The sequence below is a fragment of the Triturus cristatus genome, chromosome 5_2 (genome assembly GCF_964204655.1).
Source record: "Triturus cristatus chromosome 5_2, aTriCri1.1, whole genome shotgun sequence".
NCBI classification, from domain to species: domain Eukaryota; kingdom Metazoa; phylum Chordata; class Amphibia; order Caudata; family Salamandridae; genus Triturus; species Triturus cristatus.
Window position 1 is genome coordinate 533,997,538 of NC_140588.1, and position 26,924 is coordinate 534,024,461.

The window sequence follows — 26,924 nt, forward strand, 5'->3', positions numbered from 1 at the left end:
CAGGTTTGGGGGGGGATTGCTTCTATCTTTGCCCTCCCTCCCCTTCCTTCCATTGCTATCCTCTGTTTGAGGGTCCTCTGGCCATGTCTTGCCCTTGTCCTTGTGGGTGGTTGCCCCATAGGTTGGGGTGGCTTAGTGGTTTGTTGTCCCTGTCTGTCTTGGGACTGGTCCCATTCCTTGCTCAGGATAAGGGGGTGGCTTCCTACGTGTGCCATGACATTTATGCCTGTTCTTCCCTTCGGGGCACAGGGATGGGAGGTTGTTTATGTGCGGGCAGAGTGGCTGCGCAGGTTTCTGCTTGTTCTTCTTTTTTCTTTCCCTGCCCTTGGGGTCTGCGGTGTGTTCACTACCCTGGTGGTGTTGTTAGTCACCATTTCTTTCCAATTTTTTTGCTCTTCGCACAATGTTTACATGCTCCCACAGTGTTTTGTCTGGTGGTTCCGCGTTGTGGTGCGGAAAAGTTCTCCGAAGAAAACTGACGTGGGCGCACTGGGGCGGGTCTTATGTGACCTCGCTGACGTCACGTACGATGCCTGGGCGGAGTCGCGTGATGTCGCCCCGACCCTGACGCGCAGGGATGCTGTGGCAAAAAGTTTCCGGATCCAGTCTCACGCCTGGGGATAATTCTACATGAAGTAATCTGCGGCTAGAATCATCTCTACCAGATACATTGTTACCGAAGGTAAGTAACTCGTACGTCATACTGAAACATGGACCAATCCTCACCTCCCGCATGTTAAATGCCTTTCTTCAGTCAGCAATCATACTAAACTTTCTAAATCACAGTGCTATCACTCCACTCTTGAAAAAGTCAAATGCAGACTAAAACTGAGAAAAGGAGATGATGAAACAGCTCAAGCAGCTAATTGAACTAAATCGCCTCCTACATAACTACCAATCAGGGTTTAAATCTAGGAGTGGTTCCCCGCCATCCTCGGATCAGCTGGCCTGCTCTGCGAAGAACTGCTCAAAATTGCGCAGACCTTTGCGACATTCTACCAAAATATCTTTGCCCGATTTCCAGCCCCTTCACCAGAGACAGAGAACTCCATGTTCGAGGCATGTGAGCTGTAGATCACATGCTTTGCATACTCCTGCCATCTAGTGTTGGGTCCGGATGTTTGCTAGTTGTTTTTCTTCGAAGGTGACTCCTCCTTTCGGTGATGCTGCACATGGGCATCAACTCCATTGTTTTGATGGGGTAGTTTGTGGAAGGCTGTCTGGCCCACCCACGTCTGCCCGCTTCGCAACCAATGGAACAGACTCCATTTAAGTTCTTTCCTTGGTGCCACGCGAAGTATCCGCGCACAGACTCACACCAAGTGTGCGACCTGTGCTTGTCTCCGGAGCATAGAGAACAGGATTGCGATGCGTGTAAGGCTTTCCGATCGAAAAAGACGTTTCGCGACAGTTGGAGCACGACCTTGCGACATAAAGAGCCAACACACAAGTTCCATTCCGGACCTTTTCGGAGAGGATTCGGAGCAAGAGGCCAGAGACGCCATGGGAGCCGAGTAGGAACAAGACCCAATGCCCGGTCTCCATCTCTGACTACGGCTCCGACGGAGACGAAGACATCCCTCAAGGGCAGCGTCCCGTGAGTACAGTCCCTCCCTTGCCCCAAAGTCCACCTCAGGCCAAGAAGGTGGCTTCTGTCTAATCCCTGCCTCCGGGCCACGGTAGGCACCGAGAACATGTTTCAAACGCCCCGCCATCTTGCTCGGCCCAAAAACACATCCAAAAGCCTTCCGGCTCCGAGCAAAGCCGTTCGAAACCGGGCTACGAGCCAAAACCTTCCGGACCAAAGTCGAATACAGGCTCTGCCCCATCCCCTTCGACACTGGAAACTCCTTCGGATCCAAAATCCTCAGCACCCAAACACTAGCATCCAAACCACCGCACTGAAAAGTTCGGCACCAAAACAAACGGATGTGCCGATTCCATCTAAAGAACAACATTTCGATGCTCCGCCTTCCAAATCAGTTTCAACCTTTAATGATTTCACCTGAACACTCACTACCACATACACTTGAAGATCAGGATGATGGGTATGGGGCTGGTGACAATGAACCAATACCCCCAGACCCCCTGGACAGATTATAACACCAATTCCCCCACAGGGAATGATTCTGACCTCTACCCTATCACGCCCTCTCCACCGGATGACAGTGTAGGTTATATAGAACTGCTGGGTAGAGCTGCCAACTACCATGGAGTTCAGCTCCCTAAGGAATCCCTAGAAGAGGATTTCCTTTCCAGACCCTTAGTAGCACACAAAACTCCTCACACACACTTCCAATGCTCAAGGGTATGATCAGGCTTGTGAGCGATATTTTTATTCAACAAACAGGAGATGCTCCACCCCCAGATAAAGAATCTAAGCTGATTGACGCTTCGAGGAAATGGGTAGCCTCTCAGGCTGCAAACTTCTGGTGCATCTCCAATAAACAAGCGCTGCTAGCTAGATATGACAGGGCGCATTGGGATGAGATGGCGCAGTTGCTCCAATTTTTACTTGATGAGCACAGGTCCAAATGGCAAGACCAAGTGCGGGAGGGACAGCTCATTTCAAATAATTCAGTCAGGTGCATGCTAGATGCTGCAGACACTGCTGCTAGAGCTGTGAACACCAGCATCTTTTTTAGAAGGCATGCCTGGCTACGTATTTCAGGATTCAAACTAGAGGTTCAGACTTCTGTCCTGAAGATTCCATTCGATAAGGAACACCTATTTGGCCCTGTGATAGATTCTTCATTGGAAAAAATGAAAAAGGGCACGGAAGTGGTCAAATCCATGGGAGTCCTTCAATTAACACCAGGACGTGGTTCCATTCGGCTCTCCTTCTACCGCGGAGGATCTAAAATATCTCCTCAGACACTACTACCACCACGTATAAAGGCAGCAATCAACCCTCTGCCTCTAAGGGTTACTTCAGAGGGGGTTACAGAGGCAACAATGGCAAGGGTAGAGGGAGAGGCTCAAATACAAGTGCCTTCCCCTCCAACACCAAACAGTGACTTCCCTACACAATTCCCCACGACCATCTAACACCTGTTGGGGGCATCTTTCACATTTCCTACCAGTCTAGCAGCCCATAACTACAAACAAATGGGTACTGGAGATTATCCGTTCTGGTAACTGCCTGAAGTTTACCAACAATCCACCAAACATTCCCCCAAGGTCACACAAACTCACCGGATCACCTACACCTCCTCAAACAAGAGGTTTAGTCTCTCCTTCTAAAAGGGGATATAGAGCCTGTACCACTACAATACCAAAGGTCGGGCGTTTACTCTTTTTACTTTCTAATACCCAAAAAGTACGGTTCACTCAGACCAATCTTGGACCTCAGAGAAGTAAATCTTTACATACAGTCATACAATTGTCACATGGTAACACTTCAACAAGTACTTCCTCTCCTAAAATAGGGCAACTTTCTGTCTACTCTATCCTTAAAGGACGCCTATTTTCATATTCCAATACATCCCACTCATCACAAATTTCACCAATTTGTGATAGCGGGACAACATTACCAGTTCAGGTTACTCCCCTTCGGAGTCACCACTACTCCCAGAGTCTTCACAAAGTGTCTGGCAGTAGTCGCTGCTCACCTGAGACGACAACACTTTAATGTTTTCCCCAACTTAGACAACTGGCTCATCAAAGCCAGTATGTATCCAGAATGTCTCCAACACACTTACAGAATGCTACAGTTACTACATCATCTGGGGTTCACAGTCAATGTGCTAAAATCACATCTAAAACCTTCCAATACTCAAAACTACCTAGGTGCCACTTTAGGTACTCAAAAGGCTCTGGCCTTTCCCAATGTTGCCAGAATTCGCAGCATTCTGGCGCTAGTTTCAGACCAATCACTCGCTTCCAGCTCGAGTGTAAATGCAACGACTGGGAATGATGACATCTTGCATTATGATCGTTCCCCATGCCAGGCTTCACATGGGCCCCTACAAGAATGCTTAGCAAGTCAGTGGACTCAATCACAGGGTCTTTTAACTGATCTAGTGTTGGTAAGGGGCCGAACTCATCGCTTTCTGCAGTGGTGGAACACACAAAATGTATCAAAAGGACGTCCCTTTATAGACCCAGTTCCACAGACAATGCTAACAGCGGACACGTCCCACACTGGCTGTGGGGGGCTCATCTTCAGCACCAAACAGTGCAAGGCCTGTGGAACCAACAGCAAAAATCGCTCCACATCAACCATTTAGAGCTGCTAGCAGTCTTTCTAGCCCTCAAAGCATTTCAAACTCACCTAGTTGGCAAAGCTGTCCTAGTTCGTACCAACAACATGACCGCTTAGTATTGCATACAAAAACAGGGGGGGACACAGTCACTCCAACTATCGCTCTTGGCCCAAGACATTTAGAGGTGGATCATTCACCACAAAATCTATCTCCTATCGGAACACCTCCCAGGAGTGAACAATCAGATTGCCTATCTTGTCAGCAGGCAAAGGCAGCAAATGCACGAATGGAAACGTCACCCTCAGGTTCTCCTTCCATACTTTCAAATTTGGGGAGTCCCTCACATAGATCTGTTTGCCACACACCAAAACGCAAAATGCCCAAACTTCACCTCCAGGTACCCACACCCGCTCTCCAAAGGCATTGCACTATGGATGAACTGGTCAGGGATATTTGCCTAAGCTTTTCCGTCTCTCCCACTCATTCCGTTAGTAGTTCGGAAGCTCAGACAAGCATCCCTCACACTAATCTTAGTAGCTCCCACATGGGCCCGTCAACCATGGTTCACAACCCTGTTGGAGGGGTGTCTGGTTCCACATCAAAAGCTGCACCTACATCCAGTACTCTCACACAGAGCCATGGAGAAATCAGACACCCAGATCCCACACAAATGAACCTCGCGATCTGGCTCCTGAAGTCATAGAATTTGGTTATCAAAATCTTCCACCAGACTGTATGAACATTATTAGGGAGGCTAGAAGGCCTACTACAAGAGCCTGCTACGCAGCTAAATGGAAACATTTTGTTATTTACTGCAATAACAATAACGTCAATCCTCTTGATGCTTCAATACAAAACATCATTTGTTATCTGTTACAACAGTTAGGATTGGCTTACACTTCTATCAGACTACATCTCGCTGCAATAGCTGCGTATCTAAGAATAGGCAACATTTATCGCTTTTCAGAGTGCCTGTAATGAAAGCTTTCATGGAAGGACTTAAGAGTCATACCACCGAGCCTTCCAACTGCCCCAGTGTGTGATCTTAGTGTCGTTCTCACAAGGTTAATGGGTCCACCTTTTGAACCCATGCATAAATGTGAGCCACAGTTTCTCTCTTGAAAAACTGCTTTCCTCATTACAATCACTTCACTGAGAGTGGGTGAACTACAGGCACTAACCTTAGAAGAACCTATTTTCCAATTTACATAGAAACTAAGTAGTTCTTAGTACTAACAACAAATTTCTACCTAAGGTAGTATCTGCCTTTCACATCAATCAGTCGGTTGAATTACCAGTAGTCTTACCTGAACCTGATTTTGTGGCAGAACGAGCTCTACATACCTTAGATGTCAGAAGAGCCCTTTTATATTATATTTAAAGAACAAAATCATTTCGCAAAACCAAACAACTTTTTGTTGCTTTTGCACCACCAGACAAGGGCAATCCTATCTCCAAGTCTGGTATTGCAATATTGACTGTTAAATGTATTCAAACTTGTAATGCAAAAGTAAAAAGAACTTTAAGTGTACCCTCTAGAGCTCATTCCACTTGCAAAATAGGGTCTACTATGGCTTTCGTAGGAAACATCCCCATAGTTGACATTTGTAAAGCTGTAACATTGTCTAAACCACACACATTCACCAAGTACTATTGTGTAGATGTGTGAGCAAGACAACAAGCTGATGTGGGCCAATCAGTACGTAGAACACTTTTTCAGACAACTCCAACAGCTACAGGTTAGCCACCACTTTGGTATCATCTATGCAAAGCATGTGATCTACAGCTTACATGCCTCGAACGGATAATGTTACTTACCCAGTAAACATCAGTTCTTGGCATGTACAGCTGTGATTCACATGCGATCACCCTCCTCCCCGTGTACCTGCAGCTGCTGCAGTTGTCTTTTTTATTAAACATACATACACATGGATATCTATGTTATGTTATGTTAAATGAAGCTTGTATAGCGCACTAACACCAATGGTTTCCTACTAACTCCATTCTCACCCTCTGCGGGAAAACAATCTAACAATGTAGTCGATGCCCATGCGCACTATCGCCGAAAGGAGGAGTCACCTACCTCGTGAATGGGAAGACTTCTTCGAAGAAAAATAACGTGCAAACATCTGGACCCAACACTAGATGGCAGGAGTATGCAAAGCATGTGAATCTACAGATGTTTTCTGGGTAAGTAACATTATCCTTTTTGGGACATGCCGATGGCCTCCGTCCCACACTCCTTGTCCCAAGAACTAAACCAACCATTGACCAAGGAAGAGATTGATTTGGCCATAAAGGGTCGTCAATAAAGTTAAACCTCAGACCCTGATGGATATCCCATTGAATATTACAAGAAGCTCTGTGACACATTAACCCCCTACTTAATAAACTTCTACACAACATCGCTACAACAGCGATAGCTTCCCCCAGACCTAGATTTTGCCAGTATCGTAGTTCTTCCTAAAGAGGGCGTCCTCCCAGACCGGAGCTTCTTTTACTAACCAATATCAGTTATTAATGTGGATATTAATATCAATGCGAAGGTTTTGGTGACCCAACTGGACTGTACCCTCTCCCATCTCGTCCACCTGGTCAGTGTGTGTTTATGCTGTGCAGAAGCACACATCATTGCATTTGCAGAGTGCAGGCAGCTCTCTCATGCATACGCTCTGGATGGTACCTTGGCCCGCTTCCTATAGACTTCTCTAAGGCCTTTAACATAGTCTCCTGGAACGTCATGGATGCGGTCCACCTGTGAGCTGGCTTGGAGGCAACTTTCTGCAGAATGGTCCATATCCTTTATAATGGCCCCACAGCTCAGGTCTGGGAGAATGGTATTTTGTCCATCCCCTTCTAAATCCAATGGGTTATGCGCCAGGGTTGCCCTCTCTCCCTATTATTATTTCCCTAGCTGTGGAACCCCTGGCCCGCCTTATGTGATGTGACGCGACGCACAGATACGGGGCTGGAAATGCAACTGAAAAACGGATTTCATTATACGCGGATGAAATTCTCCTGTTGCTCAATGACCCCCAGGTTTCTGGACCCCATTGCCTGGAGATTCTTCATCTCTGTAATGAAGCCTCTGGTCTCCAGATCAATAAGAGTGAGTCCATATTGGTGGAAGTGAGAGGGAAAGCCGGGGGGCGATGCTGGTGCACTGATATCCCCCTCCAGCGGAACTCATTTAAATTTTTAGGGATCTAACTATATCCCATATCCCGAACTTGGACAGGATCCTTAGTTTCCAACACTTAACCCTTGCTCTTGATCGGTACCTGCACCTCTGGACTAACATATCTCTCAACCCTATGGGGCCCATTGCGCTCTTTAAGATGCTGTGTCTCCCCCACTTTCTCTATGTCCTGGCAAACTTCTCATATCCTATTCCCCAAAGGTGGTTCCAGTCCCTGATCTCTACACTTACAGCCTTTATATTGACTGGTAAGCGGCACAGAGTGGCATTTCAATCTGTGTGCAAATCACCCTTTGGTTGTCCAAAATTTATATGTACTAACTGGCGGCACAACTGGCACCTATAAATGATTGGCTTACTTCGGGTTGGGATGACCCTGGCTACTGCTGGCAAGCTCCTCCTGGTGGGCTTTGAGGGGCTCCCCGGCATCTTTTATGGAACTTGGCTGCTCCAGACAATGCCACCCTTCACTTGAGTTTCAATTCTTTGCTGGAAAGCGGCCTTGCGCCTTATCCGGTTGGACCACCGCCTGACGGGTATGACCCACCCTAGCGCAGGGTACGTAGCTTCAACATCTTTCCAGCCATTAGGGCTGCACACAGTGCGACCCCATTGGAATTATATACTTGGAGACAGCTTGATCAATCGTCATTTGTAGAGCACACAGCTACCTCAACAGAGGTGTCCCGGCGCTAGTAGCAGACGAACTAAAAGACCGGCCAGGAGACTACACCTGAGAAAAGAGCCGGGTTCTTAAGGCCTTCCTAAACTCCTGTTCTGTCTCGAACTGAGGCAGGTGGGCAGGCAGAGCATTCCAGAGTTTAGCGTTCCTTACTGAGAAGGACCTGCCTCCTTTTCGGAGTTTGAAATATTACGCGACACAAAGGTGTCACAGGTGATTGAATCTCAAGGTCTAGTCCTGTTGATCGAGACTAAACCTCTGGTTAAGATAGCATGGGCTAAAGCCCCTTGTGGCTCTAAAGGCCAAAGTCAGAGCCTTGAACTCTCTCCACCTGGCCACCAGGAGCCAGTGTAACTGTCCCAAGTGAGGGGAGATGTGGTGCTGGATGGGTACCAATCGAATTAACCTCGCCACCTCACCTGGTTTATCTGTAATCTGTGAATCAAGTAGGCAGGAAGCCCCAGATAAAGGCTGTTTGAATAATCCAACTGAGAGGTCACCAGAGCGTTGACCATGATCTTACGGCTCTCCTCCATCAGACAGCGTATACATTTCCTAATAGATCGCAGCTTCCAAAAACAGGTAGAAGAGATCTGTCTGATTTTTGCCATGAATGAGAGATCCGTATCCAACCTGATTCCCAAATTTCTTTCTGAATCAGCCGGAATTGGGGGTGGGTTCAGCTGCGCGAGCCACCAGAGATTAGATGGCGGAGTGATGCCTGACTAAAGAAAAAGACGTCGGTCTTATCAGCATTCAGTTTTAAACAATTACCATTCATCCAGATAGAGATATTCTTCAGGCATTCCTTGAATTGATGAAAGGCTGCCACAGTGTTCTTTAAAGGAAAAAAACGGCTGTGTGTCATCCTCATAGGAAACTACCTTCACGCCACAAGATACAATAAGAGCGGCCAGTGGGTCAAAGTAAAGATAGAAAAGCAGCAGGCTCAGAGCCAAGCCCTGTGGCACTCCGCACACCAATGGTTTCGGTGAAGATAAAAAAGGTTGAAGAAAGACCTGTTAGGAGCAGTCTTTAAGATAGGACCGAATCCAAGAGAGTACCGTCCCTTGCACACCTAGGTGGCTTAATCTCTTCAGCAAGATCGGGTGTGCGACTGTATTGAATGCTGCAGAGAGGTCTAGAAGTTCTATCATGGCAGAAGCGCCGCCGTCCGGAGTCGCTCTCAATGATTCGGAAACTTCAAGTAGAGCGTGGACTCTGTGCTGTACCCAGCTCGTAAGTCTGATTGAGAATCTTGTAGTGAGCCATTAACTTCTACAAAGACAGCTAACTGTCTCTGAACGATCTTCACTAGGATTTTGGCAGGAGCTGGCAGCAGGGAAATAGGTCTAATATTGCTGAGCACTCCAGGATCAGCATTAGGATTTTTTTAACAGTGGCAGCAAGAACGCCTGTTTCCATGCGCTGGAAAGATGCTAAATTTAAGGGAGGAGTTCTAAATCTGGTTCAATATTGGATTTAACCAGGGGGCCATAATTCTAAAAAAAAATTAGAAGGGCAAAGGTCCCCTGGAGAGCTAGACTTGCACTTCAAGAGTTCCGCCAAATAGTCCTCAATTGATATAGGGAGACATTCTGAAAAGGAGATGAGGAAGTCAGTGGACAATAGTTGCTGGTTAGCAGCTAGCTTCATATTCAGTGGAAATGAGAAATAAAGTTTTTGGATTTTTTCCTCAAAGAAGTCCAACAGGCTCGTGCAGAGAGTAGGAAAGGGATGAAAGGTGTTCTCGATCGCTGCCGGAATGTTAAAGGATTTTACAGTATTAAAAATGTCTTTAACAGAGTTATCTGAGCTCTTAATACGACTTGCAAAGTGTTGCCTCGTCTTACTCCGCATCAGTTTTGCAAAAAAAATTCGGAACCTCTTTATAGGCACTTTTTGTTGCAGGATTATAAGACTTTCTCCAACAACGCTCTACTTTCTTACAGAGGTTCTTCTCCACCTAAAGTTCATCCAAGAACGAAGTGGCCGATAATTTAGATCTGTTAAAAGTAACTGACCTTAATGGGGCAATTTTATCTAAGGCGTTCATGACCCACAAGTTGAAACAAGATGAGTCACTATCAGGGTTGCCTGTCAGCTGCAGCACAGATTCTTGAAGCGCTGGCCCCAAGGTCTTTTTAGTAACTTTTCACCAATTCCTCCTTGTTTCCACATTTTTGCTGTTACTTAATGGCTTAGCCTTGAAACTCAAAGCGAATGGGACCAGGAAGTGGTCCGTCCTTACCAGGCGAAGAGCGTCCTCCAATTTGTATAAATTAAGCCCAACATATGGCCCGCTTTGTGGGTTGGTGAGGTTACAAGTTGAGTAAGGTTAAGGCCATCTAATGTCTGTTAGCTGGGAAGCCTGGGGACATCTTGGATCTGTAACCACTATGTGGTAGTGGAGAGTACACCACTATCCACAATGAGAGGTAAAGGGTGAGGATACCTCCTCCCAAGTTTCAGCTATACTCACACTAAGTGTAGCCACTCCCTAGGGCCTAATTATACTCTTTTGGTGACAAATAAGGCAGAAAAGTGGGAAGGAAAAGAGTTCCTTTTTGTTATTTAACCCTCACACACCCTATTGGTGTCATGCTTCATCATCGGGTTCACCCAGATTTCTAAAGGTCTGGGTGAGCTCAACCATATTTCAGGGAGCTCTTAGGAGATAAGGCCAGGACTTAAAAATTAAAAATCCTACTACACCTCCCGGTATTCCTTTATTAATTGTGGTGTAGTGGATGTTAAAAAGAGATCAAAACGGGTCTTTCTAGGAGGTTATGGTCCTAAGACCCTAAAAGTCTGCCAACATGTTTCAGCCCAAATGGTTGGCCAAAAATGGTCCAGGGCTTTCGTCAGGGCAAAAAATGATATCCTCCCTGGAATTGGTCAAAACAACTACACTGACCTATGTGTACGTTTTTGAAGGTGCAGATAGCACGAAAAATTCCACCCTTCTTGGGGGAAAATTGCATGTCACGGGGTCCCAGGAGGGGGGTAGCCTTGTAGTCAAATGTACTTCAAAGGTCCTGCCCGTCGGTAAACTTATTTGGTACCTCTGGTCCCCGGTGCTTGAATTTTTCGTGACAGAAGAAGGGAGATAAGTACTCTCCCCTTTGTGAATATAATTTTTTCACTTTCACTAAATGCCACAAAGGTAGCAGCTATCTGCTCCTTCAAACACGTATACATAGGTCATACGCTTAGTGTATGACCTATGTATGTGGATACGCTTAGTGTGAGTATAGACATCTTGGATCATCAACATGTAAGTTGAAGTCTCCCAGGACTGTAAAAGTGGCATATTGTAGTGTCAACTAAGCGATAGTATTGCAAAGTTCTGGCGTAAGACTGATCTGAAAGAGACAAGTTAGTGATATATTCCTTACCTTAGAATTACCCCCAGGTGTCAGACTGACGTCAGTTTGTTCTTTTTTTGCACCAGCAAGCGCAGATACGGAGAGAGCAGTACCCCTAGTCCATTTTTGACTGAGTTATTGGGGACTTTTAGTCTCTGTTCTTATGAGTCTTTGACTCCTGGTGTATTGGGATGCCCGGTTTCAAGTCTTGCGAGACTTGTCCTACGAGTGTCTCTACTGCCTGAGGCGCGACCGCGACCCCGCGTCGTGCCCCGACTGCTGGGCCACGGCTCCTAAAACTTTGCGGGGGCGGTTGCGAAAGTTGCTTGAGGCCCGGGAGTCGGCTCCATTCAAGGTCCCGGTCCCGTGGGAGGTCGAGGGACTGGTCGCGGAGTCGCCACCATCGTTCGACGTAGTCTTCGCACTCGGGGTCAGGTAAGGCGAAGCACAAGAAGTCGAAGAAGCTGCGTCGCTCTTCGCCTAGCCTGTCACGCGACATGGCTGAGGGTGTGGGTGGTGCCATCCCCGTGGTTCCGGCAGAGCCTACGCAGTTGCCGACGGCCTACCCGCCCTTTCCAGGTCTGTCGGCGACTCCCGCCCAGCTGCAGCTATTACTGTCAGCCATGGCCCGCCTCTTTGTCCCGCCGGCGTGCCTTCGGGCCCCGCCTGTCCGACTGGGGGTCTTCGCCCTTCTTCATCGCCGGCTCCGGTCTTGGCGCTGCGAGACCCTCATGGATCCATGCATGGATCCCAGCTGATGTCGGTTGGCCTTGTACGACCTCCATTGACGTCTACGGCACCGCGGCCGGCTCCCTGGCCGATGCCGTCCCCGGCTTCTCCCCTGACATGGAGACGGTGCCGGATCGGTGTCGATCTATGCCGATTCCGACGCCGATGGAGAATTTCTATCCCTTTCTCCATCCTCCTTCTTTTAAGCCTGCCCAGCAGGTTATGGAGGACGGGGAGGACTGGGAGGGGTCTGAAGACCCTCTCGCAGCCCAATGCGAGTTAGACCCAGACTGGGAAGAGAATTTGGAGGACGCAGGTGGACTGGATTTTTCTCCAGAACCTGACACACTGTCTCCTTCTTCCGTGGCTACGGAGGAGGGTGGTACTTGTTCAGTGGTGTTGCGTAGGGCGGCCGAGGCTCTTCGCCTCGAGCTCCCTACAGTGGCCGTCAGAACTAACCTCCTGACAGAAGTGCTTCGGCCAGCGGCTTCCTCTGCGGAGCCGCTGCTACCCTTCAATGATGCACTTTCAGACATTCTATTGGGCAACTGGTCCAGGCCCAACACAGGCCCAACACAGGGGCTCCTGTGGATAGGAACGTGGCCCGATGCCATCGCCCGGCCCCAGCGACCCTATTTTCCTCTCTCAACACCCTACCCCTGAGAGCTTGGTTGTCCAAGCCTCTGCATCCCGGAGCGCATTCCTTTCCGCACTTCCGGACAGGGAATCCAAGAAACTGGAGCAGTTTGGGAAGACTATTTTCTCTTCCGCCAGTTCAGGGTTGTGGTCTGTGAACACCGCATGCCTCTTGGGCCGTTATTCCCACTCTGTGTGGGATACGGTGGCGCAAGTGCTTCCTCACTGTCCGGAGGAGGCCCGGACGGTGCTTTTTTCAAGCTATTGCAGAAGCGAGAGACGTAGCCAAGTTCACAATTCGTTGTGGCCTTGACACTCCCGACTCACTGGGCAGAGAGATTTCCACGACAGTGGCGCTATGCCGTCATGCCTGGCTGAGGACAACTGGCTTTTCTGGGGATGTCCAGAGTACTCTGATGGACATGCCCTTTGATGGCACTCGCCTTTTTGGCGACAAGGCAGACAGTGCATTGGAGTTTTTTAAGGACTCGCGGGCTACAGCCAAGTCCTTGTGTCTTTTGGCCACACGCACTCCTTCAGCTTCTGCTTTTCGCTCCTTTCGTGGCCAAGGAAGGGGTGCCCAAACACGTTCGTTTCAGAGCCACAGGCCTGCGCAGCCGCGGACGTGGGACCAGCCCAGGTGGGTCACGGAGCCAGCGGGCAGGTCAGTCCACCACCACCACTGCCTTCAAACCTTCCTAGTCCAGTGTTTCAGGCCCATCATACGCCAGTGGGTGGCAGGATCTGCCATCACCTCCCCTACTGGCGCGCCATCTTTTCGGACAGGTGGGTTTTACAGATAGTCCGAAGGGGCTACTCCCTCCCCTTCGAGACTACCCCTCCAGCCATGCCACCTCAGTACCACCGTATGTCAGGGGATCACTTGACACTTCTCCAGCAGGAAGTTGCGGCCCTCTTGGCCAAGGGGGCCATCGAGCGTGTTCCGATGCCAGAAGTAGGTTGTGGTTATTACTCCCACTACTTCTTGGTTCCAAAGAAGGACAAGGGCCTGCGTCCCATCTTAGATCTTTGGAACGTCAATCGCTTCCTCCGGAAGGAGAAGTTCAAGATGCTCACACTTGCTCAGGTCTTGTCTGCCCTAGACACGCAAGACTGGATGGTAGCGTTGGACTTGCAGGGCGCTTATTTTCATATCTCCATCCTTCCGGCCCACCGGCGTTACCTGCGGTTCACGGTAGGCCACAAACAATTTCAGTTCACCTTGCTCCCCTTTGGCCTTACCAGCGCCCCTCGGGTGTTCACGAAAGTAATGGCGGTGGTCGCAGCTCATCTGCGCAGATCAGGGGTTTCAGTCTTCCCCTGTCTCGACGACTGGTTGTTGAAGGCGGGCTCGCCCCAGGCAGTCATCTCCAACCTCCAGACTACGGCCGACCGCCTGCATTTGCTGGGGTTCTCCATCAACGTGCCGAAGTTGCACCTGATTCCCTCTCAGAAGCTCCTCTTTATCGAAGCGGTTCTGGACACGGCACAGTCTCTGATTTATCCGCCCGAACAGCGAGTCTGGGACATTCGGGCTATGATTCCGATCTTTCGGCCCTTGTCCTGGGTTTCGGTCAGGATGACCTTAAGACTGCTGGGCCTCATGGCCTCCTGCATCCTGCTGACCAATCATGCCAGGTGGCATATGCGAGCTCTGCAGTGGGACCTGAAGTTCCAGTGGGTGCAGCATCAAGTGGACCTGTCAGAGTACGTCCAGATCTCGGACGGCACTGCACAACAGTTGAAGTGGTGGCTCACGAACCAGCATTGGGTCGGCGGCAGATTACTCTCCCTTCCCCAACCGAAGCACACTGTGGTGACGGATGCGTCCCTCCTGGGATGGGGTGGCCACATGGGAGAGGCGGGGATCAGAGGCCTCTAGTCTCCAGCGGAGTCCAGGCTCCATATCAACCTTCTGGAGCTCCGGGCGATCCTGCTTGCACTGAAGGCATTCCTTCCCTCTGTCAAGGGGAAGAGTAGTGCAGGTGTTCATAGACAACACCGCCGCCATGTGGTACTGCAACAAACAGGGTGGGGTGGGGTCGTGGACCCTATGTCAGGAGGCTCTGCATCTCTGGACATGGCTAGAAAGTCAAGGCATTTCCTTGGTGGTTCAACACTTGGTAGGTTCTTTGAACGCCAGAGCAGACTAACTCAGCCGCAGGTGCATGATGGATCACGAATGGCATCTTCACTCGGAGGTGGCGCAAGGTCTCTTTCAACAGTGGGGAGAGCCTTGGTTAGATCTATTCGCCACTGAAGAGACCGCGCAATGTCAGAAGTTCTGTGCGTTGGAATTTCCAAGGCGGCTCTCGCTCGGCGACGCTTTTCGGCACAAGTGAAGTTGCGGTCTATTGTACGCCTTTCCGCCTATACCACTTCTACCCAGAGTGCTGAAGATGATCAGGCGCGATCGGGCCCAAGTCATTCTTGTGGCCCTGGACTGGGCTCTAAGAGTTTGGTATCCCGAGCTACTCAGTATGAGCATGAATCCCCCGATCCGACTGCCTCTTCGGGAGGATCTTCTGTCGCAGCAGCGGGGGACGGTCCTCCACCCAAACCTGCCCAGTCTCCACCTCCATGCGTGGAGATTGAGCGGCGACAGTTGATTCCATTTGACTTGCCTCCTGAAGTCTGTGATATCATTCTAGCAGCCAGGCGTCCCTCCACTAAATCTGTATACGCCTGCAGGTTGAACAAATTTGTGGCATGGTGCACAGCAAAGGCTGTGGATCCCCTTTCTGCCCCTCTTTCAGAAGTCCTTTTGTTCCTTCTTTCTCTGGCCCGACAGGGCACTTTTAAGGGCTACCTTTCTGCAATTTCAGCCTTTCTCAGGCTCCCTGATCAGCTCTCTCTTTTCAAGTCCCCTGTTGTAAGTAGATTTGTCAAAGGCATTACTCACCTTTTCCCTCCTATTAAGTTTGTGATGCCACAGTGCAACTTGAATCTGGTTCTTACTTATTTGATGTTCGCTCCTTTTGAGCCGCTTCACAAGTGTCCTCTTTGTTTACTAACTTTGAAGACTGCTTTCCTGGTTGCCATCACCTCCGCTAGGCGAGTGAGTGAGCTCCAGGCTCTTTCCTGTAAACCTCCTCTTCTGTCTGTTCATCCGGACAAATTTGTGTTCCGCACTCGTCCTTCTTGCCTAAGGTTGTTACTCCTTTCCACATCGGGTAAACTATCACCTTGCCCACTTTCTTTCCGCAGCCTTCCAGAGAGGAAGAGAGGCTCCACCGTCTGGACCCAAAACGTGCGCTCTCATTTTATCTGAATCGCACATAACAGTTCCGGGTGGATGACCAGCTCTTCGTTGGCTACGTAGGCGCCAAGAAAGGCCGGGCTGTACACAAGAGGACTATCTCCCGCTGGGTCGTCTTGTCTATAAAAGCCTATTATTCTCTGGCTAAAAAGGAACCTCTGGTGGGTTTGCGCGCCCATTCTACCAGGGCGACAGCAGCTACTACTGCATTGGGACGTGGTGCCCCCCTACAAGACATCTGTTAGGCAGCCACGTGGGCCTCGCTGCACACTTTTACTGAGCATTATTGCCTTGACAGTCAAGTCTGGAGAGACGGCGTCTTTGGCCATTCTGTTCTCTGTGACTTCCTGGTGTGATCTTGGTTCGCAGACCCACCACCGGGGTTGGTATTGCTGGGGTATCTATTCTAAGGTAAGGAATCTATCACTAATGTGTCTCTTTCAGATTCACAAGTTACTTACCTTCAGTAATGATATGTCTGTAAGAGACATTAGTTAGTGATAGATTCCTTACCGCCCCACCCATCCTCCCCGTTCTGCGAACTGATTTCTAGGGTTAAGGTCATCCCTTTCAGGGCCCTAGTTTCAATGCACCAGTGGTCAGTATCTTGCATGGCTCTGCGTTCCTGGGGCAGAAGGTCGTGTACAGAACTGACGTCCACGCGCGAGGGTGGCGTCTAAGTAGCTGCCGCGACGTCATCCCGGCTATCATGACGCCTACGACGGAAGCCGAGCCGCATGACACCACCTTCCGACGCGCAGGGGTACTGCTGTCGAAAACTTTCCGGATCCAGTCTGACGCCTAGGGATAATTCTAAAGTAAGGAATCGATCACTAACTAATGTCTCTTACAGATATATCGTTACCGAAGGTAAGTAACTTCTGCATTAGGGCAATCTGGTGGCCTATATAGCAGCAGAACCGCAAAGGGAAAAGATGGTGAGAGCTTGACACAAAAGGTCAAGCCCTCAATGTTATCAATTTGGCCCAGCCTGGAGGTGGAAACCTCCCAGCTGTCTTTTAGAATGATGGCAGTGCCAACCCCTACCCTATCTCCACCCCGGTTACCAAACACAATACGAAATCCGGGGCGACAGCCAAGGCCAGGTCAGGGTTGAGCCCTCCTTCAGCCAGGTTTCTGTTAAAAACCTAAGGTTCCAGGTGTTATCAACCAAGGAAAGCCAGATGCCATCCACATGTTTTGGCGGAGAACTGCAGTTAATAAGGGAAGCTCTAACCTTTGAAATTTTTATATTAGGGGATCTTAAGGAAAATGCAGTCATCCCCCCTCCGGCTCTAAAGGCGCATCCAGCATAAAATTCCAAGCCTTGTAACAATCCCTGGCACTTTCCGCCTCCAGATCCAGGCGGATCTTACCGGTGCAAGGATCACCTTTCAAGGCCAGGAGTGAACCTTTGGACCATTTGATGGTCTGGGTGTATAAAATTTGGGCAGCGTGGTTGGTGCTGGCCGCAGTCCTGATGTCAACGGGCGCAGACTGGCTTGCCTTTGGCGCGACCGCTTTGCGTGGACTCTGTGCGTCCGTGTGGCGGCTCTCATTAAATAGGACCTGGGAAGCAGGTCTAACAACTAGACTGCTAACCCAGCAAGATGGCTCCTTCCAGGCCTGAAAGACCACTATGCCCTTGCCAACATACAGTTTTTCTGATTCCTTCAGCTACAGCATAACTTGAGGTCGCACCTCTCCCAGAATACTCAACTCCTTGAATACAGCCCTCTTGATTCCAAGGTTTTCCTGGAAGGGCTGGGGTAGGGAACAATATCCATGATCTACCGTTCGCTGATTATCCATGCCCCAGAAGGCATTGATTCTCTTCAACAGAAATAGGCATACTTGGTGGGCGAACTAGACGAAGAAGATTGGAGGGAGGCCTGCTGTGCCTCCAAAAAATTGGCAATCTCCTCACTCTTGTGCATGATCCAGGTAAATTACTTGCATGCAGCTTATATTTCCCCACACCGCATGCAACAGATCTCATCTACATGTGCTGCTTACTTCCTGCCCCTAATTTCTTTCATATGGCGTGAAACTGCCAAGAATTATGTTCTTTTTGGGATGGGGTGGGCCAGAGGATTTCAACAGTATTTGGAGCTCCATCTAGTTGACCCCACGCTATATTACTGGGACTCTTGAAGGAGCTTGGAGGTATCGTGATGAATGGGCCTTTATCAGAGTGGCCTAACTGGTGGCCAAGAAGCATGTGGCCTGTTTGTGGAGGCAACCCGCACCCCCGTGATCCAGCAGTGGCGCGCGGGAATGGATTGCTGTGCGCACCAAGAAAAAACAATACATATTGCACGTGGGTGTCCTCACAAACATGATAGGGTGTGGGGTAAGTGGTGCTCTTATCATGGACTGTCAATGTAAAATCGTTGAGTTTTGGCAAAAAAATACATCATGCATTGTTATGATTCCAAATGCACTTATTTCACTGATTGTGGCGGTGGAAGTACTTGCTGTATAAATGTAATGAAGTTGATTATTAAAAAAAAAAAATTCTAGGAGTGGTTCTGAAACAGCCATTGCGGACATAAGGGAGGGACTCTTCCTGTCAATGGATGAAGACAAATCCCGGTATGAAAAGGAGAACAAAACCGTTCTGCTACCTTTTTGCAGTCTGAAGTACCCTAGAGGCAACATCTAGGCCAATGTAAAAAAAAAAAAGAATAATAAATTATCCGTATATCTCAATTTACATGAAATGTGTTTAACAATGTGCACTTACATTGGCTAAACTTCTGCTTTTTTTCTTATCTAGTGATCCAGATAAGTCTGCCATTGTGTGGAGACTTTTTACTAAGAGGAGAGTCAATATTTCTTTGGCATAAAACCAGAATGTTTTTCAGTCTGCAGCATATAACTTTCTTCCCCGAACTGTCCTAAAAAAGATGGCTCAGTGGGTATTCTCAGTTTTTCGAACATGGCCAAGTGACTAATGCGGAAACCACCATTGTGTCCATGGTTGACTTATATAAAATTATATTTTGCTTTTCTAAGCCTAATAATGGGTCCTTTGTAGGCTTTTGATATTACACTTTTCTCTAACATACTATCCACATTAAGTGTTCTTGCAATGAGAAGAATTCTAATAGTATGATGATGCATTACTTACATAGATAGATAATATTTGAAACTGGATGGGGACCAACAAACTCAAACTTAACGGAGAAACAACTGAGGTTATTGTCATCAATGGCTGCAGTGATCTCTTGCTGGATACTTTTTAGCCAATTGAAATAGGCACTAAACCAAGTCCATTAAAACAGCCAAACGTATGGGTGTCGTTTTTGACTATCAGTTATTGTTAGCAAAGCAAATAAACTCTGTTGTCTCTTCTTGTTCCTACCAAATGAAAATTTTGAGGATGATTTGGCCTCAGCTGCCAACTGACTGTAAACACACAGTAGTAAGGACACTCATAGAATCAAGTTTAGACAATGCTAACACTAACCATCTCCTTCGAAAACTCCCGGTCATACAAAGGATAGCATGCTTGATTCTTGTTATTCTACGGAGCAATCAGACTAGTCCATTGCTACAAAATTATCATACGCTACCAGTTCCAAACTCGTTCAATGTTAAAATTTGCTAAATCTTCCATGAGGCTGTTTACTGTAACGCACCTTTGTTCATTAGTGACAGACTTATAAAAAATTGTTAAATCATGTATTAAGATCTTCCTCCCAAAACATACTTTTAGTTAAATATTTAGGAAGCAGTGAATGGGGTGGAGATAATTTACTGCTGCTGAAGCTAAACTTTGGAATTCCTTATCCACCTATCTGTGATCAAAGTCTTCTACTCCCATCATTTCGCTTTCACCACAAAACCCTGCTTTTTTGCCAAGCATTCCATTAAGCCATAGTATTGAGTAGTCTCAAATGGATGTTACTTACCAATACCTGACTAGAGACAAACGGTGTGTTATAAAAACTAGCTAACATAACAATAAATCAATGGAGTTACTGGTGTGTGCATTTCCAGTACATATGTTCCTGCTTTTTGAGTGACATTATTGTTGCTACATTTACGTTTTTTTGGGAAATAGTTCAGTGTAAGCGATTGCTAGCACCATTCCAGTGAGAGTAAACCAAAAATCCCTGTTCTTTGTCAGTATTGTAAACCAGTTACTTGAGACATTTGAGTCATGAAGTCGATGGCAATGTTATATTCTGGTCATTATACACCGAAGCCTTTTCTGCCTTACCCCGTTAGATCAACAGCAAAGCATCCCACCTGAACAACTGGTGCATGGGCTCGGGTGGTGGTGGTGGTGGCAGTTTTAGAGGCTGATATAAGTGGTTTCTGTAGTCCAGGGAAATGCTAAAGATATTCCTAGAGTTTCCTGATAAGCACAAAGGAGTAGAAGCGCTGCCATTTTTTTGTTGCATTGATTATTAAATGAATTGCAGAAAAAGAGATTCATGACAGGAGGTATAGGTCATAAGCATGTGTGTGGATGTCCAGTGTTTGCAAATCCTTGCTGATTAGAAGAATGTGTTCCTTTGCTGCCTGTTTTTTTCACCGCAATAATTGTCATCAAATGTGACATTCCATTTGGGTGAAGCCTGTATTTGTTATGTCACTGCCTACCCAAAATTGTTCCTATTAATGTTTGACTTAATGGTATTAGCTATATGTCTCTGCCATTATTTTAGTGTTTAGAAACATAGCTGATCATATAATCTACAGCAGTTGTATTGCTAGGCTGCCTTACATTGTAAATGGCCTCTGTTTCTTTATATATTTACTCTTTTCTAGTGTACAGTTAACACTGCAGTGTATTGGGTCCAGTCGGCAATGATCCAGGAACTACCCTCGAGTGCTGTGTAGTTAGGGAGCTTTATAAAATATTTAACCAGAGATTTATTTTTGATTTTTCGCTGCAGTCAGGAGACCCAAGAGATTATGGACCTGATGTACTAAATTGCCATTTGCAAAAAGTTATTACAAATTGCACAACCACTTTTTGTGAATGGATAAGAACTTTTCAAACCAACCTATGTATTATTAGGCCGGTTCACAACATTCTGAATTGTATTGAGATGCTATCCAACCTATGTCATCAGTATTCATGAGGTAGGTCGTGAATTGCAACTTACTACAATGATATGGCATCATAGGGCTGGTGGCCTGCTGGAGTCAGCAGACCACCATAATGAAATATGTTTTATATGTGCAGCCTTTTTTCCGTGAAGGGAACAGCACTGCATTTAAAAAGAAAAGTTAATATTTTTTTTAAAAAGTTCTTTTGATAGTTGGAGGTGCTCCCGGGGACTCCTGCCTTCTCTCGAGCGTTCTTTTTTTTTTTTTTTGCTTTAGCAAAGGAGAAAGGACCCCAACAGGACCTCTTCCATTTTGCGAATGTGTTATCACCCCAGCTCGAGAATCAGTAACTTTTCAGTGTTCTGAGGCCTGACTACGGTTGCAAAACATTAATAAATCTCTTAAAGAATCACTGTTTGTAAAGCGATCATTGTATACTGCTAGGCCTGAAGCCATGTTTGCACTACTAGTGTAGTGGATGGTACAAAAGGGGATGCAGTCCGCTAGTGCCATTTAACACACCCCTTCCCTTTCAAATAGCTATATGTTATGGCTTTCTGAACCTATTTTGTAGTTCAGTAACCTGTTTCCGAATTTCCAAATTCAGTTGATGCATAACAAATAACCATCTTGCAGTTGCAGATCTTGTGATTATGTAAATAGCAAGCTTTTCAACCACAAAATGACTTTGTACATCAGTTCCTACTTTCTTCATAAATAAGCTGACTCCATAAATAGAGCCACAGATTTACTGTGGGAATTCCATTTTCTTCCTAAGCTTCAAGCACTGTAATTGTTTATTTTTTATTTTTTTGCAGGTCGCATAAGGACGAAACTTTCAGCAGCATCTACGGGAATTTCAACCCCTAAAACAGATTCAAGAGGACGGAGCCGGACGAAATTGGTGTCTCAGTCACAGCGTACGTATTCATTTATCATTCTGGCACATGTTGCATTAGAGAGGGCAAATGATTTAAACAAAATAACTAGGTCGGAATTACCAAAAGACTTGCATACTGAGAGTTACTGTTCTGTGTCTTAGGTTCGTCGTCACCCGACAAAATTGAAGGTATTTTGCTGTTTGGGTCACTCAACATTGCATGTTTCAAAACCATTTTCAAGTGGGCGTTTTTCTTTGGGCAAATTATTAGGGCTGGATCTTTTTCTGTCCCTTTTCCGTAATCTATTCTGAAAATTTAACTGGATTGAAAGTATGAGCACGTTAAAAAAGAAAAACTTGCAACGTTTCATTTTAATTTGATTCATGAGGCAAACAAACAAAAGCACGCTATTTTGAGCACCATCTGAATCTGAGTAATGTACTGTAGTTTATTAAGTACACAGTTATTAAACTTTATTTTTTAATCCAGTTTATTTGCTCCCTCTTTTGACGTCACTTTATGATTCTGGCTTATTACACAAAAAATATTACAGGTATCTTCCGCACACAGAAATCTCTGCAAAATCACACATACTTTCATTGGAAAACATTCTAATGATCCAACCCTACATAAAACCAAAGTGGTGGAATGCTACATTACATTAGCAGCACTTAAAACTTACTGGTGTTTGTTTGTAGACCTAGATATAGTTTTTTTTTTAATCCATGAAATGACATGTACCTACTTCTGTATTCAAAGATTACAGATTTGATGGTCATTGTAAAAAGGAGGTTTTTGTTTATTACTGTCATAAATTATAAATGTACCGAGGTCCTTATTTGGGTGATACATGCTGAAGTATTCAGTGGAAAGTTAATTTGGTATCTTTCAAAAATTGTTTATTAATATTTAACGTCTGAATGTTAACTATCTGAATCATGCTTTGAAAAGTAGTATTAATGATAACAAACCATTACACAAGTAGAAAATGTTGTGCTTCTTTTCAGTAGTACATTTCTGAGCCAAAAGTCAGAATCCAGTTACTCCATTACTTGAACAACTCTTGACCATAGGCCAATTCTGAAGTGAGCTTTAAAGCTCTGCACAGGGTCCTGGACATGTGTTAGTTTTGTGGACCTGTCTCTGATTGTGAACAGACTTAATGTGGTTGTTAGAAATGGGGGTCTCTAGTTGGCAAGGCTTGCCCCTTTGTCCAAATAGGGACCCTTCTTCCTAGTCAGGATAAGGGAGTTACACTCCTAAAATAACCCCTGCTCACCCCCTTGGAAGCTTGGCACGAGCGGTCAGGCTTATCTTGGAGGCAGTATGTAAAGCATTTGCACATAACCAACAGTAATACAGTGTAAGCACTACAAAAGGACACCACACCAGTTTAGAAAAATATCCAATATTTTTATATACTTAAGACAAGACCAAAATGATAAAAATCCACAATACAGTACTTAAAAATCTTCAGTTATCAAAATAACCTTGTAAAACAGTTCCTTGATGCCGATAGCTCCGTCCGGGGATATCACGGCGTCGTGAGCAAACAAATCCAAACAATTCTGGCTGACTGTGGCGGGCCAGCTACGGCGTCGGGAAGGCCCGCAAACAGTACCTTTCAGAAATGCAGGGCTTCGATGACCTCTCGTTGAGCTTCCGAACACACGGCGTCTGTTCCGGAGGTCGGTGCAGAAGTCGTCGAGGCCCTCGAAGTCACACGCGTTGCAGATCGGCCTCCTCTTTGTTGAAGTCAGGAGCACTGGCGTCGGGTGCTGCCGTGCGAAGTGCAGCGGTGTGGTGTCCTAAGGTCACGGTGCGAGCAGCTGCTCGATGGCAGCATCAGATGGCGTCGTCGGTGAGACCAGGGTCGTGGTGTGAGATGAAGGCAGTGCTCATCACGGTGCTGGCAGGTCACGGTGCAAGCAGCGACATCATCGCTACTGGAGCGCTGTAGTCTGCTGACGAACTGGAGTCGATGGCGTCGGTAGGCCAAGGCTGCGGTCCGGGATGAGGGCGGTGTGTCGAGTAACTTTACGAGCAGTGCCCCCGAACCACGGATGTAAGCAGCGGCGTCGATTCTGGCATGGAGCGGGGATACCAAGGCGTCATCGTGAAGCGATGCGGTGTGGAGTGCGGTGCCCACAGGTCGCGGTACGAGCAACGGCTCGGTGGCGGCATCAGCAGGCGTCGTCAGTGAGACCAGGGTCGCGTTGCGGCGGTGCCCTCTGCGGTTCCTTCAGGACACGGAGTCGGCAGCGGCATCGAGCTTGAAGTCTTTGCTGTTCCTGAGACTTCTTGAACGGGGCAAGCTCTACCTCAAGCCCTTGGAGAAACTCACAAAAGTAGATTGCAGAAAGTTCAGTCCAGTCCCTTCACTGCCCCAGACAGAAGCAGCCACTGCAGGCCAACACAGCAAAGCACACAGCAAAGTGGTAGTTCCTCCTCACAGCTTCTCCACCTCTTCTTCGTGGCAGTCATCTTGATCCAAAAGAGTTCTGAGATCTTGGGGTCTGGGCCCCAATATTTATACCACCAAATCTTTTGTCCTCTGAAGGCAGAGGGGCCTGTACCTAGTTCAAACCAGTTCTGGGTGTATTCTGCCACTGTGCACCATCTTCCTTTGTCATGTGTGGGCCAGGGTCCTCAGACGCACCACAGGAGGTGGAGCCAGCATTATGGAAGGCAGGCACAGCCCTGTTCAGACCCAGGTGCTACTCCTCCCACCCATCTATGTGCTGATAGGTCTATTCTGCCCTGTGCTGACTCACCCTGTCTCCTGGAGTCTCCCTCCAGCCCCTGTCACTCACAAACCAGACAGACAATACTCAAGCTAGCAGAGGCAGGCTGGATGGTTAGGTAAGAAAATACCTACTTTCTAAAAGTGGGATGTTCAAACACAGAATGTTAAAACCATCTTCACTAAAAGATGTATTTTATCATTCTGAGTTCAGGCATACTAAACTCGAATTCCTACCATGTTCCCTGGGTCAGTTAGGATTATAGGATGTTCTAATCAAACTGCCTATTGTGGCCTATGGGGAACAGTTAGCCTTGCAATAGTGAAAAACGAAGTAGGCTGTAATGCACTATCAGGACATGCCACACACACCGGGGCATGTCCTACCTTTCACATACAATGCACCCTGCCCACAGGGGCACCTTGGGACTACCTTAGGGGTGACTAACATGTAGAAAAGGGAAGGTTTAGGGACTGACAAGTGTGTGCACTTGCCAAGTCGACATGGCAGCCCCAGGCTGCACACAGGCTCTGCAATGGCAGGCCAGAGTTACACTTTACGGGCTGTTTGCATGGGTGGCACAATCCAGTGCTGCAGCCCACCAACAGCATTTGATTTATGGGCCCTGGCACTCGCAGTGAACTTTACTAGGGACTGACCCATTAATCAAATAGGCCAATCATGGAAACACCAATCCATAACACATTTTACCACATGAGCACTTGCACTTTACCACTGATCAGCAGTGAGAAAAGTGTGCAGAATCATTACACCAGCAAAAACAGAGTCAAAACGGGGAGGTCAGAGAGCAAAAACTCGGGGAAATAACGCCAAAAGATGGCAAGTCTAACAGTGGTATCTTTACCAGAGGATACAGTACCAGTATCGGAAGGCATTTAGCAAGTTTGTTTTCCGAAGAGTTCAACTGATGTCTCTGGTTTTAAACTATTTGTTAAGATTCACTGTTTAGAGTTTTCTTGGAGTCTCTTAGTGTCATGGAGTTTATAGTTCAAGTTCCACACTTTTCTAAAGCCAGATCTATTGTGAGAATTCACTTTTTTCAAAGCGAGCTTCAAAGCCAATCACAAAGTAACATTCTAATCTAGAGCCTATTCTGTGAATGCTCCAATTTCAGACAGTTTGTCAGCATACCTCTTTGGAACTAAATGTAAGCCAGGACCTGGAGGACTAGATTATCTGAAGATCTGCTTCCTCTCTTAGCATTTTACCCTGTCCCTCTCAAAAAATAGGTTTTCCATATTGTTGCTATCCCTCGTTTGACTTTAAATAATGATCCTACAAAGCCATGACACAAACACATCTCTGATGTCTTTGCCAGACTTCTGTACCCTAATATGTTGCCAGCCACAGGTCTTTGTCTGTACTCTGGCTCCATTTGAGTCACTTGCTTCTATGAGGGTTTACTAACTGAGAGGTATTATCCAAACACAACTGATTCTCCACTGCGATGGGCTCTCGCAATGTACAATGTATTCTTGACCTAACTCCTTAATGGCTTCTGCTGCAACCAGCCTGTTGTGATAAACACCAATCCATAGTGAGTGCAGGATGCATCATTTGGTTCTCCACGGCAATGTCACAGAGTTTATTCTGCATTGCCGTATGCTTCCTGTAACAATTATTTAGTCGTCATTTCTACTGAGATGAGTTGAGTGCAGCACTTTATTTGCTTGGTTAAACTATCTGATTACAGGTCTGTGGTGCAAATAGGTGCTACATTTTGTTACTCCAGAGCTTCCATTTGATGGGTCTTGGTACAATCCATATAAAAACTAGGCCCTTTTGGGGTTCAGCCGATTTTGGACTGCCCAACAGGAAAGGGAGTCAGAACCTGAGGTAAAACGAGAGGCAGTTTGGCTAGGGACAAGGTGGTGTACTGAAGGTGCCTGCAGTTAGCTCACACAACAAGATGAAAGAATCACAATAGTGGCCCAATAAACAGACTGCAGTTATCGACTGCATTGCCAAGATAGAAGAAGAAAACATCTGTTTGCCCTATCCAGTCATTGTTTTGGATGCTGTGTCTTGGGGGTTAGTTGGAAATTAATTAAGATGAACTCCTACTGGTGGATGCCTGCACAAACAGACTTTCAAGGGTAGGGTACTTCGCAAGCAAATCTTGTTTATCGACAG

At 47.0% G+C, this 26,924-nt stretch overlaps 1 protein-coding gene across 38 annotated transcripts in view; it reads left to right on the forward strand.

Moving 5' to 3' along the window:
- Nucleotides 1-26,924, forward strand: part of CLASP2 (cytoplasmic linker associated protein 2) — a 1,832,463-nt gene that overhangs the window by 1,195,581 nt on the left and 609,958 nt on the right. For all 38 annotated transcript variants that reach the window (XM_085607571.1, XM_085607579.1, XM_085607573.1 and 35 more), the window contains one exon: nt 21,964-22,065. In XM_085607571.1, the coding sequence (XP_085463697.1) occupies nt 21,964-22,065 (102 nt within the window). The remainder of the gene's footprint in view (nt 1-21,963; nt 22,066-26,924) is intronic.